Source organism: Hyaena hyaena, unplaced genomic scaffold (assembly GCF_003009895.1).
Source record: "Hyaena hyaena isolate Hyena2069 unplaced genomic scaffold, ASM300989v1 scaffold_181, whole genome shotgun sequence".
Taxonomy (NCBI): domain Eukaryota; kingdom Metazoa; phylum Chordata; class Mammalia; order Carnivora; family Hyaenidae; genus Hyaena; species Hyaena hyaena.
This window is the reverse complement of record NW_024080813.1, coordinates 1,377,815-1,390,099: the sequence shown is the minus strand read 5'-3', so window position 1 is coordinate 1,390,099 and position 12,285 is coordinate 1,377,815. Positions and strand designations below refer to the sequence as shown.

The window sequence follows — 12,285 nt, the reverse complement described above, 5'->3', positions numbered from 1 at the left end:
ACCTTAAGATTTTTAAAAAACATATGTCCAACAGATTTCACTTCAGGAATCTCTTACCCATGTTCTACTTCTGTAGTTTGAATTGTTAGTAAAAGTTTAATATGTGAAAGTCATGCTGTTGACTCAAACACTGAAAACTGTAAAAAGAATGGCAGCTATATACTAAAATTTATGTTAATGGATGAGAAAACCAATCTGTAAAGTTAAGTGACTCAGTGATGGTCATGGAGACAGTTATGGAAGTATCTTCAGATTTCTGTTATATGTAACAGTAGCATTAACTGTGTCTAAGCATTTTATAAACTGTGAGACGTAAATACATTATTAGAGGAAGAAGAAATAGAATCACAGGTGAAACAACTCATTACTGATAGAATTGTGATTCAAATCCAGGCATTTCTGCCTCCAGAATTCATGCATTTAACCATTGTGTTGTATACTGTCTTCTCTAATTGTTTTTCCCAAATCATTTTCTAGTTTAACTTCCTTATGCAAAGTATGTAATGGCTGACTTCTTGTTAAGACTAAATTCTTGTCATTGGATTTCAGTATCTTGGGGACAGTATAACCTCAAAGTTAAAAGCTTGGACTTTGAATCTGGATTGCTGAATTTAAATCCCACTCTGGCATTTACATTTCTTGGAGAAAGTTATTTAACCTTTCTATGCTTCAGAATTGTCTTCTGTAAGATGCTTCAGAATTGTCTTCTGTAAGATGGGGGTGGTAATACCGATTTCATAAAGTTACTGTGAGAAATACATAAGTTAATGCCTATGGAAATACCTAGAATAGACCCCGACAGTTTATTCTCAGTTGAACTTCATTATTATCATTCCATAATTGATTGTTGTACTTTAGCATTCTTCACCTCAAGTTATCTTTTTCTTAAGAGTTTTGTCACTTCAATAACTATTCCTTCCCTTTCCCTACTGTGCTAATTCTTACTTCTATGCTATTTCTTATGGTGTTTACCAGTCTGCAGTATTTAGTAATATATTTTTAACATTTTTATTATTTCTTATCTCTCTGTGACAGAAATAGAAATATAACGCTTGAAGGTCAATCACAAAAGGAATCCCCTGGATTTTCTTTTCTTATGAATTATACTTCTAGATCTCCTGGATTGAATTTATTTGATTCTACTATGTTTGATTCAGAAATCTCATCAGATCAGGTAATATGAGAAGCTAAAGTTTTATTTCTAAAAAACTACACTGGAGGGGCACCTGGGTGTCTCAGTAGGTTAATAAGCATCCATCGCTCATGTTATGATCTCACAGTTTGTGAGTTTGAGCCCTGCATCAGGCTCTGTCAGCGCAGATCCTGCATACCCCCCTCTCTACCCTTCCCATGCTCACACTGTCTCTCATAAAAATAAATAAAACATTAAAAAATAAAAATAAGAAAAATAAAAACTGTACACTGGATCCTTCAAGTAATTTTAATTCTTTGGTATCAAACTGTCTTGGGACAGAGTACAAAGCACCAGCAATTTTGTAGAAGATTCTGAGTTTTATTGATAGTATAGCAGAGTTTTCCCATTATGTTTTTATTTTCAATTTCAGGTACCCTCAGTTGATATCTATTTATTTAAAAAAAGAATTTCAGGATAGGGTTGATTAAATTTCAGTTAAAGGTAGTTTAAAATTAATTTGGCTTTATAGTTCATGTGTCTACTAACCAAACCTCACATATTCTCAGTGTGAAAAATTCTCCAGGTTATTAGTCTTTTTATCTACATATGTGTACATAGCAACATTATCAGTTAATTTTTTAGAAGACCTAATTTTCTTCTAATAGTGATAGTGATTCTACTACTCAATGATAGAATAGTAAAGTGCTTATTTCTGTATTTGTCAATTGAAACTGAAAATTAAGATGTATTTTATTTGATCAGTAGAGACAGCACAGTGTAGTGGTTAAGCCTACACTCTGATACCACACTAGTTGACTGGTTTCCACTGTGGAAAACAGTATGAAGTTTCCTCAGAAAGTTAAAAGTAGAATTGCCCTGGGGCGCCTGGGTAGGTAAATTGGTTAAGTGTCTGACTTTGGCTCATGTCATGATCTCAAGGTTTGTGAGTTCGAGCCCCACATCGGGCTTTCTGCTGTCAGCACAGAGCCTGCTTTGGATCCTCTGTCTCCATTTGTCTGCCCCACTCCTGCTTGCTCTCTCTCTTTCAAAGAAAAATAAATATTAAAAAAAAAGTAGAACTGCCCTACATCCAGCAATTTCCCTATTTTCTTTTGGCTCATCTTCCACTGTTTTAATGCTCAGAGAATCCTTCCTCTTTTAAGATCTAATGAATATTTAAAGTTTCATGACTTTTAATACTGTTTTGAAGGGATGTATGCACCCTGATCTTATAGCAGCATTATCAACAGTAGCCAAATTGGGGCACCTAGGTGGCTCAGTTGGTTAAGCATTTGACTCTTGATTTCAGCTCAGGTCTTGATCTATCAGCTTGTGGAATCAGGTTCCATGAAGGGCTTTGCACTGGCAGTGTGGAACCTGCTTGGGATTCTCTCTTTCTACCTCTTTCTGTGTGCCTCCTCTGCTTGTGTGCGAGTTCTCTCTCTCTCAAAATAAATAAACATTTTTTTTAATTAAAAAAATAAAACAATAGCCAGATTATGGAAGGAGCCCAAATGTCCATCGACTGATGAATGGGGAAAGAGGATCTTGTGTACACACACACACACACACACACACACTGGAGTATAATTCAGCCACCGAAAAGAATAAAATCTTGCCATTTGCAATGACTGAATGGAGCTAGAGAATATCATGCTAAGCAAAGTAACTCAGAGAAACACAAATACCACATGATTTCACTCATATGTGGAATTTAAGAAACAAAACAGATGAACATAGAGAAAATAAGAAAAGAGAGGGGAGCCAGAAAAAAGACTCTTAATTGGAGATAAATGGGTAATGGAAACACACTTTAAATTTAAGATAAAAACTTAGAAAGTAAATGAATGAAAAAAAAAATCACAAAAACTAATAAGGAGGCCACAATGGCTGTACTTACATCATTTTAGATAATCTTCAAGACAGTTTTGCTAAAGATAATGAAGGACATTTCTTAAGGATAAAAGGGCTAATTCTCTAGGAAGATACAACAATGAAAAATGTGTATGTGCCTAATGACAACTTCAAAATACCGAAACAAAAGCAGAGCATAAGGAAGTCAGTGTTATTGTAATAGGAATGTAATGGGACAGATGGTAGCTGTACATGTGATGAACATAGCATAATGTATAAATTTGTTAATTCATTAAGTTGCACACCCAAAACTAATATAACATTGTATGTTAACTATACTGAAAACACTACTATACTCAGAAACAAAAATTGACTGAATTAAAGGGAAAAATAGAAAAAACACAAACTTAGTTGGAGATTTTTAATAAACCCCCCTCTCAGCAATTGATTGAATTAGACAACATAATCAATAAAGATCTATAAAATCTGAACAACCCCATCAACCCTAGTGACCTAACTGACATTTATAGAACAATGCATCCAGCAACCGCAGCATATGCAGGCACACCTTGTTTATTGCACATTGCAGATACTGCCTTTTTTTTTTTTTTAAATAAAGTATAGGTTTATGGTAACCCTGTGTCAAGCAAGTCTGCTAGTATCATTTTTCCAACAACATTTGCTCACTTTTATCTCTGTGTCACATTTTGGTAATTCTGACAATATTTTTTTTTAAATGTTTTATTTATTTCTAGAAGAGAGAGAGAGAGAGACAGCGTGAGCAGGGGAGGGTCAGAGAGAGAGGGAGTCACAGACTGAAACAGGCTCCAGGCTCTGAGCTGGCAGTCAGCACAGAGCCCGTCGCAGGGCCCGAACCCACGAACCGCGAGATCATGACCTAAGCGAAAGTCGGACGCTTAACTGTCTAAGCCACCCAGGCGCCCCAATTCTGACAATATTTTAAACTTTTTCATTATTATTTGTTATGGTGGTCTATAATCAGTGATTACAACCCACTGATAGCTCAGATGAAGGTTACCATATAGTTTTTAGTTATAAATTATGATACTTAAAAATTTTAGTGTGTGCATTTTTTAGACATAATGTTATTGCACACTTACTAGATTACAGTATAGTGCAAACACAACTTTTATATGCATTGAGAAACCAAAAAATTCATTTGGTTTGCTTTATTGTGATAGTCACATTTTTTTAGTAGTCTGGAACTAAATTCATAATATTTCTGAGGTGTGCCTCTGTATTCTTTTCAAGTGCTGATAGTACATTCATCAAGACCACGTTCTAGGCCATAAAATGAGTCTTAGTGAATTTAAAAGGATTGAAATCATACAGAGTATGTTCTCTGCTCAAAATATAATTAAATTAGAAATTAATAATAAGGTAGAAGGAAAATCCTGAGTAATTAGGTCATGGATCAAAGAAGAAATCATGAAAGAAATTAGAAAAAATTTTGAAATGAATGATTACAAAAATTCAGTGTATCAAAATTGTAGGATGTTGCCAAAACCAGAACAAAACCATAGCTTTAATTGATATTTAAATAATTCAATTAATGGAAAAGGAGAAAGGTCTAAAATCAGTGATGTAAGTTCCCACTTTGAAAATCTAGAAAAAGAAGAACAAAATAAGCCCAAAGTAAATAGAATGACAAAATAAGGGAGATAAGAGAAGTTAATGAAATAGAAAACAAGCAATAGAGAAAATCGACAAAGCTGAAGTTGGTTTTTTGAAAAAAAACCCTGCGAGTTTATAAACTCATCATTAGACTGATAAAAAGAGAAGATAATTTACATATTTTATGAATGAAATAGTATTTTGATTCTACACACATTAATAATAAGAGAATACTGTGGAAAAGAAGACTGGTGAGGGGAAATCTAGAGCAAGCAAAGTGTGATAATGGTACAAGGATTAATAAATTGATCAATGGTATGGGCTAGAAAGTCTTGAAACTAAATCTTTATCAGATCTTAAAAAGAGGAAGGGTTCTTTGAGCATTAAAACAATGGAAGATAAGTCAAAAGAAAATAAAAGGTTTGCGTTTGGTTCCATAGAAAATTGTTATATTTTAATTTCTTTTTATTTTTAAGAGAGAGGGAGCATGGGGAGGAGGGGAAGAGAGAGAGAGAGAGAGAGAGAGAAGCTTAAGGAGTCTCCACACTCAGTGCTGAGCCCAATTTGGGGCTTGATCCCACAATCCTGGGATCATGAGCTGAGCTGAAATCAGGAGTTGGACACTCAACCAACTGAGCCACCCAGGCGCCCCTGTTAAAAAAAATTTTTTTAAGGCTAAGTGATAATGTGATATAAAATATTTGCAATAATATGACCAGGGATTAATATATTTAATATATGAAGAGCTTATATGGATTACCAAGATATATACAGAGTTCTTTAGGTGAATAAACAATTCACTGAAAAAGTAATTCAGGTGACATAAAATCTTTGAGAAAAACAGCACTCCTTATTGTCAAAGAAATGTAAATCTGTGCATAACAGTATTTATTCAACTGTAATTTGTATTAGGAAAAAACCCCCAGGTAACCTAAATGTCCAAATTGAAAGAATAATAGCAAACCAAAAAACAGACTCCTAACTATAGAGAACAAACTGATGATTACCATGGGGGAGATGTGTGGGGGGATGGATTAAATAGGTGATGGGAATTATGCAGGGTGATGAGCACCAGGTGTTGTATGTAAGTGTTAAATCACTAAATTGTACACCTGAAATTAATATTATACTGTGTGTTAACTAACTGGAATTTAAGTAAAACCTTAAAAAAAAACTGTGTGGTATGTCCAAATAGAAGAATGTTAAAATGCCATAAAAAGAATCTGGTTTTGGAAGAAAAGTAACATGGGAAAATGCTCATAATTCAACATTAAGAGAAAAAAAGGGGTCAGAAAACTATGTTTTCATAGTCTATGTCATGATCCCATTTAAAAAGAAAAAAAACCTGTTATACAGAGAAACCAGACTCTTCTAGCAGCAAAACTTGGTCAGAAGTAACATAAAGCTGTCATATTTCCTATTACTTTTATAGGCAGGAAAACAATACCAACAACCTGATTTGTAAAAGACCTTCAGAATAGAGCAAAAGTTAATTCGAATTTAGGTTATATTAATATTCCAAAGTAGGAATCATTTTTACCACAACACATATACCTTTTAATATTTTATCCATTGCCAGAATGAAATCAGTAAGTTTTATTTTAATATAAGTAAATGATAGGTTTTAAAGATAGATTTCTTTTTTAAAAAGTAGTGTGCTATAAAATAGAATGTTGCCATTTAAAAAAGGAATGTTTCCATTTGTGACTATTTTAATTATGCTTATTAGAAAAATCGGGATTTATATTCAAATATAAATGTCATTTATGCTGTTCTACTTACTTCATGAGTAATATTGAATGGAAATTATTTTTCAGCTTAATGAACATTATTCTGCAGGAAATTTAAATCCTCTTTCATCACAACAAGAAATTGGTAAGCGATTTGAAGTTTGCTACATATAAAAACATGTACCTTCTCAACTTATATTTAGTTTCTGATTTTCTCAGCTTATTCTTTTAAAATTCTGTTACTTCTGCACCAGTCACTGTTTTTTTGTAGCAGTTTAGCTTCTTCTCTCACTATGCCACCAAATTAATATTACTAGTGACTTAATTATCAAACGTTATGGGTATTTTGTATTAGTATCATACTCACTGTCTTTGCAGTGTGTTTGATATAGTTGACTGTTCTCATCCTTCTGAAGTTTTTGGATTTCTTCCTGTCTCTCCAGTGCTTACCTTTTATTGGATCTTCTTTCTTCTTTTATCCTATGATTAATGGATTCATTCAACATATAAATATAAACATATATGTGTATACATATAGTATATTTTATTTGCAGTACTGCCTTGGCTCTGGTGATAGAATAGTGGACAAGAATGCAGAGTTCTCATAGGGTTTGTGTTCCAGTGGGAGAGACTGAAAGACAAATAATGATTATATGTCAGGTAGTGCACTAAGCAGCAGTAGATATATAGATTTGATTGGCAGACTCACACATTACAACTTTTAATCTAATATTAGATTTACTTAGCTTTATAGAAATATATAGGATAGGAAATAACAGCATGTATAGCATATTTATCTCATTGAGAGGCCCGTCACCTACCCAAATAATAATGTTTCATTTGCCACCTCACTCACATGGGACATGTAAAGCTACTGTGGACAAAAGTCATGGTGAATAATACAAAAGTTGCAACCTCAGTTTCCCACCAGTCTTAATACCATTCTAATCATAAGGTCCAAAGACTGCATCCTAACTCATACCTCACCTAATTCAGGTGCAGTCCCACACTAAATTAGGAAGACACATTTACTTTAATTCTCTATTTTCTAAGAAAATAGTCCTGTGAGAATTTGGACTTAAAGGGCATCCTTCCATGTGGGCTTGGATCAATGCAGGCTTGATGTTAGCTCTTTTCTCACTGGGGGTGATAAGTATTACGAAGAAAAGAAACAGAGTAAGGGCAATGGGTAGTATTTGGATTGGGAGAGTGGTTTCTCTGTTACAAGGGAGTCAGGGAAGACATCACTAAAAGGCAGCATTTGAGCAAAGACCTGAAGGAGGTGCTAGGGACAAGCTACTTGGGTAAGTGTTCTAGGCAGAGGGTGCAAAGATTTTGAGATGAGAGCATACTCAGCATTTTTGTTGGATAGTGAGTAAATTGGTATGATAGGAATCAAATAAGGAGTGAGAAACTGGTAGGAAATTAAATAAGAAAGGTTGGAGAGAGAGCCAACCGTATGGAGCCCTAAGACCGTTAAGGACTTTGGGTTTTTTCTAAGTGACATGGGCAGTTTGTTGGAAAGTTTTGAGCAAAGAACTGATGCGATTTAATGAGTTTTAGGAGCATTATTTGGCTGCTATATGGAGAATGGACTGTATCGAAATGAGTGAAACCAGGGAGATTTATTAGGAAGTAATTAAAATAATACAGGTGAAAATTCATGGTGGCAAGGATAGTGGTAGTGGAACTGGTGAGAAGAGGTCAGATTTGGTCATTAAACTTTCTGAAGGTAGAGTTGCAAGGATGTAAGGATTAAGAGAAAGAAATAAGGATGATATGAAGAAGATTTTGATGAATAACTGCCATTTGGTTGGAGGCAAGATGGTGGAGAAGTAAGGACCTCTGTACATTTCACCTGCACCCATCTCTCAAACAGAGAAGGCCTGAAGTCATAGGACACTGAGCCACAGGAGTTTGAGAAGAGAAAGAGACAAGGTACACTGGGAAAGAAACCTCACAAGTGCATGAGTGCGAACTGGGGAAGATAAAAGCAGGACGGGACCCAGAGATATGGAGGGAGGGGAGGGAACCTGGCTTGCGTGCAGCTGTGGTGAGTGATAAACTGGCTAGTGGTGGTGAGCTGCCGCGAGTCCAGGGGAAAGGAAAGAAAAGCTGAGATTGCTCATAGAACCGTCCCTGGAGAAGAGAAAAAAACCTCTGCTTAAAAAGACCATGTGTTTTTAGCTCTGGCTGGGGTGTTGACTTTAAACTAGGTGCCCTGGTCCCAGAAGGTGCCAGGAAAAACTGGACTGCCTTGCTCCCAGCACCATCCATGGCTGCGGCGGCCTGGTAAACCGGTGGCAACAACGCCTGCGGAGGCTGTCCCTGCGGCCAGTGAAGCGGCGGCCGTGCGCACAACAGTGGCCTGCTGAAGCGGCAGTGGCGACCCCGTGAAGCGGAACTGGTACCCAGTAAAGCGGCTGCATCACGCGTGAAAGCAGCCCGCTGAAGTGGCAGCTGCCCGCTACAGCAATGAGGACTCTATGGACCTGAAGTTGCTATGTTCCCGTACGAACTCAGGTTGTATCCCTGCTTGGGGGATCTGAGGCTGTGACACTTCCCTCACCCCCCACCCAAACCCCAGGCAACAGGGAAGCAGAGACCTGCGGGACTGTTTAGGGCAGTATAACAAAGGCCACAGACTGGGACCTGGAAATGAGGCGGGATGTGAGGCGTAGAACTCAGCCCACCTTGGCTACATCCTCAGCACAGGGAGATCGTACCGAAGAAGTGATTTGTAATGCTTGGTTGGGAAGGGACTGGGGCTACGCCATTCTTCTCCCCACAGCCACCAAGGAGGCGCCTCAGGGAGGCCAGTGGACACACTGGAGACAAGACCTGCACCAAACCACTCCCATCCCCTCCAGATAGCTGTTTTCTTGTTGTTGTAGCTGTTTTTACCTGAGCCTGGATTTGCGTGTATATTGGTTTTGTCTGTGTTTGTGTACCTGTGTTCCCTCTGTGGCTGTCTGTATCCTTTTTCCAGGGCTGCCTCAAGAAACAAGCCAAACTACACATGGTGGAGAGTCCCAAATACCACTACCAGTAGGGAAACAAAATAACCAAATGCTCAACAAGAGAAACCCAAAGACACCATCCAAAGAATACTTCTGAACAGACAGGCCCTGAACAGTCATAAGAGTCCTCTCTAATACAGCAGAACTCGCAGGGGCCATGTGTACAACAAGCTTTTAAAATTAACAAGTGATAGAAAGCTAATCAAAATGATGAAACAGAAGAACTCTCCTCCAGAGAAACTCCAGGAAGAAATGACAGCTAGAGAACTGCTCAAAACAGATATAAGCAACATAACTGAAGAAGAATTTAGAACAATAATCATAAAATTAATCGCCGGGCTTGAAAAAAGCATGGAGAACATCAGAGAAACTATGGGTACAAACAATATGGAGCTTAAAAATAGTTATGGTGAATTAAAACATGGGATAAATGAGATACATAATAAACTGGAGGCATCCAATGCACGGATTGAAGAGGCAGAAGGAGAATAAGTGATTTAGAAGACACTATTATAGAAAAAGAAGAAACTGAGAAAAAGAGAAATAAACTAATCCAGGAACATGAAAGAAGAGTTCGAGAGCTCAGTGATACAATCAAACGGAACAATATCCGTATCATAAGAATCCCAGAAGAAGAGAGAGGGAAAGGTGCTGAAGGAGTCCTGGAACAGATTATAGCAGAGAACTTCCCCAACCTGGGGAGGGAAGTAGAAGTTGAAATTCGAGAGACACAGAGAACTCCCCTCAGACGTAACTTGAGTTGATCATCTGCACGACATATCATAGTGAAACTGGCAAAATATAAGGACAAAGAGAGAATGTTGAAAGCAGCTAGGGAGAAGAGGGCCCTAACATACAAAGGGAAACCTATCAGAGTGGTGACAGACTTATCTACTGAAACTTGGCAGGCCAGAAAGGAATGGCAGGAGATTTTCAATGTGATGAACGGAAAAAATATGCAGCCAAGAATCCTCTATCCAGCAAGCCTGTCCTTCAAAATAGAAGGAGAGATAAAAGTCTTTCCAAATAAACAAAAATTGAAAGAATTTGTCACCACTAAACCAGCCCTACAAGAAATCCTGAGGGGGACTCTCTGAGGGAAGTGTTGCAAGGAATGTAAGATACCAGAGACACCATCACAAGCATGAATCCCACAATGTACACAATGACTCTAAACCCACATATTTCAATAATAACACTGAATGTAAATAGGCTAAATGCTCCATTCAAAAGACATAGAGTAGCAGAATGGATAAAAAAACAAAATCCATCTATTTGCTGTCTATAAGAAACTCATTTTAGACTGGAAGATACCTTCAGATTAAAAGTAAGGGGATGGAGAAATATATGTCATGCTACGGGAAGTCAAAAGAAAGCTGGAGTAGCTATACTTATATCAGACAAACTGGACTTTAAATTAAAACAATAACAAGGGTTGAAGAAGGGCATTATATAATAATTACAGGGTCTATCCATCAGGAAGAGCTAACAATTATAAATGTCTAAGAACCGAATATGGAAGCACCTAAATATTTAAAACAGTTAAACACAAACAGAAACAATCTTATAGATAAGAATGGGCAAATAGTAGGGGATTTAATACTCCACTTACAGCAATGGATAGATCAACCAGACAGAAAAGCAGTAAAGAAACAATAGACTTTAATGACACATTGGACCAGATGGATCTGACAGATATATTCAGAACTCTACATCCTGAGCCCAGGGAATTCACTTTCTTCTCAAGTGCACATGGCACATTCTCCAAGATAGATCACATACTGGGACATAAAGCAGCCCTCAATAAATATAAAAGAATTGAGATCATACCATGCACACTTTCAGATGATAATGCTTTGAAACTTGAAATCAATAACAGAAAGAAGTCTGGAAAACTTCCAAAAACATGGAGGTTAAAGAACACCCTACTAAAGAATGAATGGGCCAATCAGACAATTAGAGAAAAAATTTAAAAATATATGGAAACAAATGAAAATGAAAATACAACAGTCCAAACTCTATGGGATGTGGCAAAGGCAGTCCAAAGAGGAAAGTACATTACACTCCAGGCCTATTTCAATAAACTAGAAAAAGCGCATGTGCAAAATCTAACAGCTTGCCTAAAGGAACTAGAGGCAGAGCAACAAGAGCACCCCAAACCCAGTAAAAGAAGAGAAATAGTAAAAATCAGAGCAGAAATAAACAACATAGAGACCAAAGAAACAATTGAACAGATCAATGAAACCAAGAGTTGGTTTTCTGAAAAAATAAACAAAATTGACAAACCTCTAGCCAGGCTTCTCAAAAAGAAAAGAGAGAGCACCCAAGTAGACAAAATCATGAATGAAAATGGACTTATTACAACCAACCCCTCAGAAATACAAGCAATTATCAGGGAATACTATGAAAAATTATAGGACAACAAACTGGACCACTTAGAAGAAATGGACAAATTCCTAAACACACACTCACTACCAAAATTCACACCGGAAGAGATAGAAAATCTGAATAGACCCATAACTAGTGAAGAAATCGAATCAGTTATCAAAAATCTCCCAACAGATAAGAGCTCTGGACCTGATGGCTTCCCTGGGGAATTCTACCAGACATTTAAATCAGAATTAATACCAATTCTTCTCAAGATATTCCAAAAAATAGAAATCGAATGAAAACTTCCAGACTCATTTTATGAAGCCAGCATCACTCTGATTCCCAAGCCAGACAGAGATCCAGCAAAAAAACAGAACTACAGGGGCGCTTGGCTGGCTTAGTCAGTTGAGCGTCCGACTTTCGCTTAGGTCATGATCTCGCGGTTCGTGGGTTCGGGTCCCGCATCGGGCTCTGTGCTGACTGCCAGCTCAGAGCCTGGAGCCTGTTTCAGTCTGTGACTCTCTCTGTCTCTGACCCTCCC

At 37.2% G+C, this 12,285-nt stretch overlaps 1 protein-coding gene across 1 annotated transcript in view; it reads left to right on the top strand.

Annotated features, from left to right (window-relative positions):
• CUNH14orf39 (chromosome unknown C14orf39 homolog) overlaps window positions 1-12,285 on the top strand; it is a 52,541-nt gene that overhangs the window by 35,558 nt on the left and 4,698 nt on the right. The window contains exons 16-17 of the mRNA XM_039240782.1: window positions 1,036-1,174; window positions 6,442-6,499. Of these exons, the coding sequence (XP_039096713.1) occupies window positions 1,036-1,174; window positions 6,442-6,499 (197 nt within the window). The remainder of the gene's footprint in view (window positions 1-1,035; window positions 1,175-6,441; window positions 6,500-12,285) is intronic.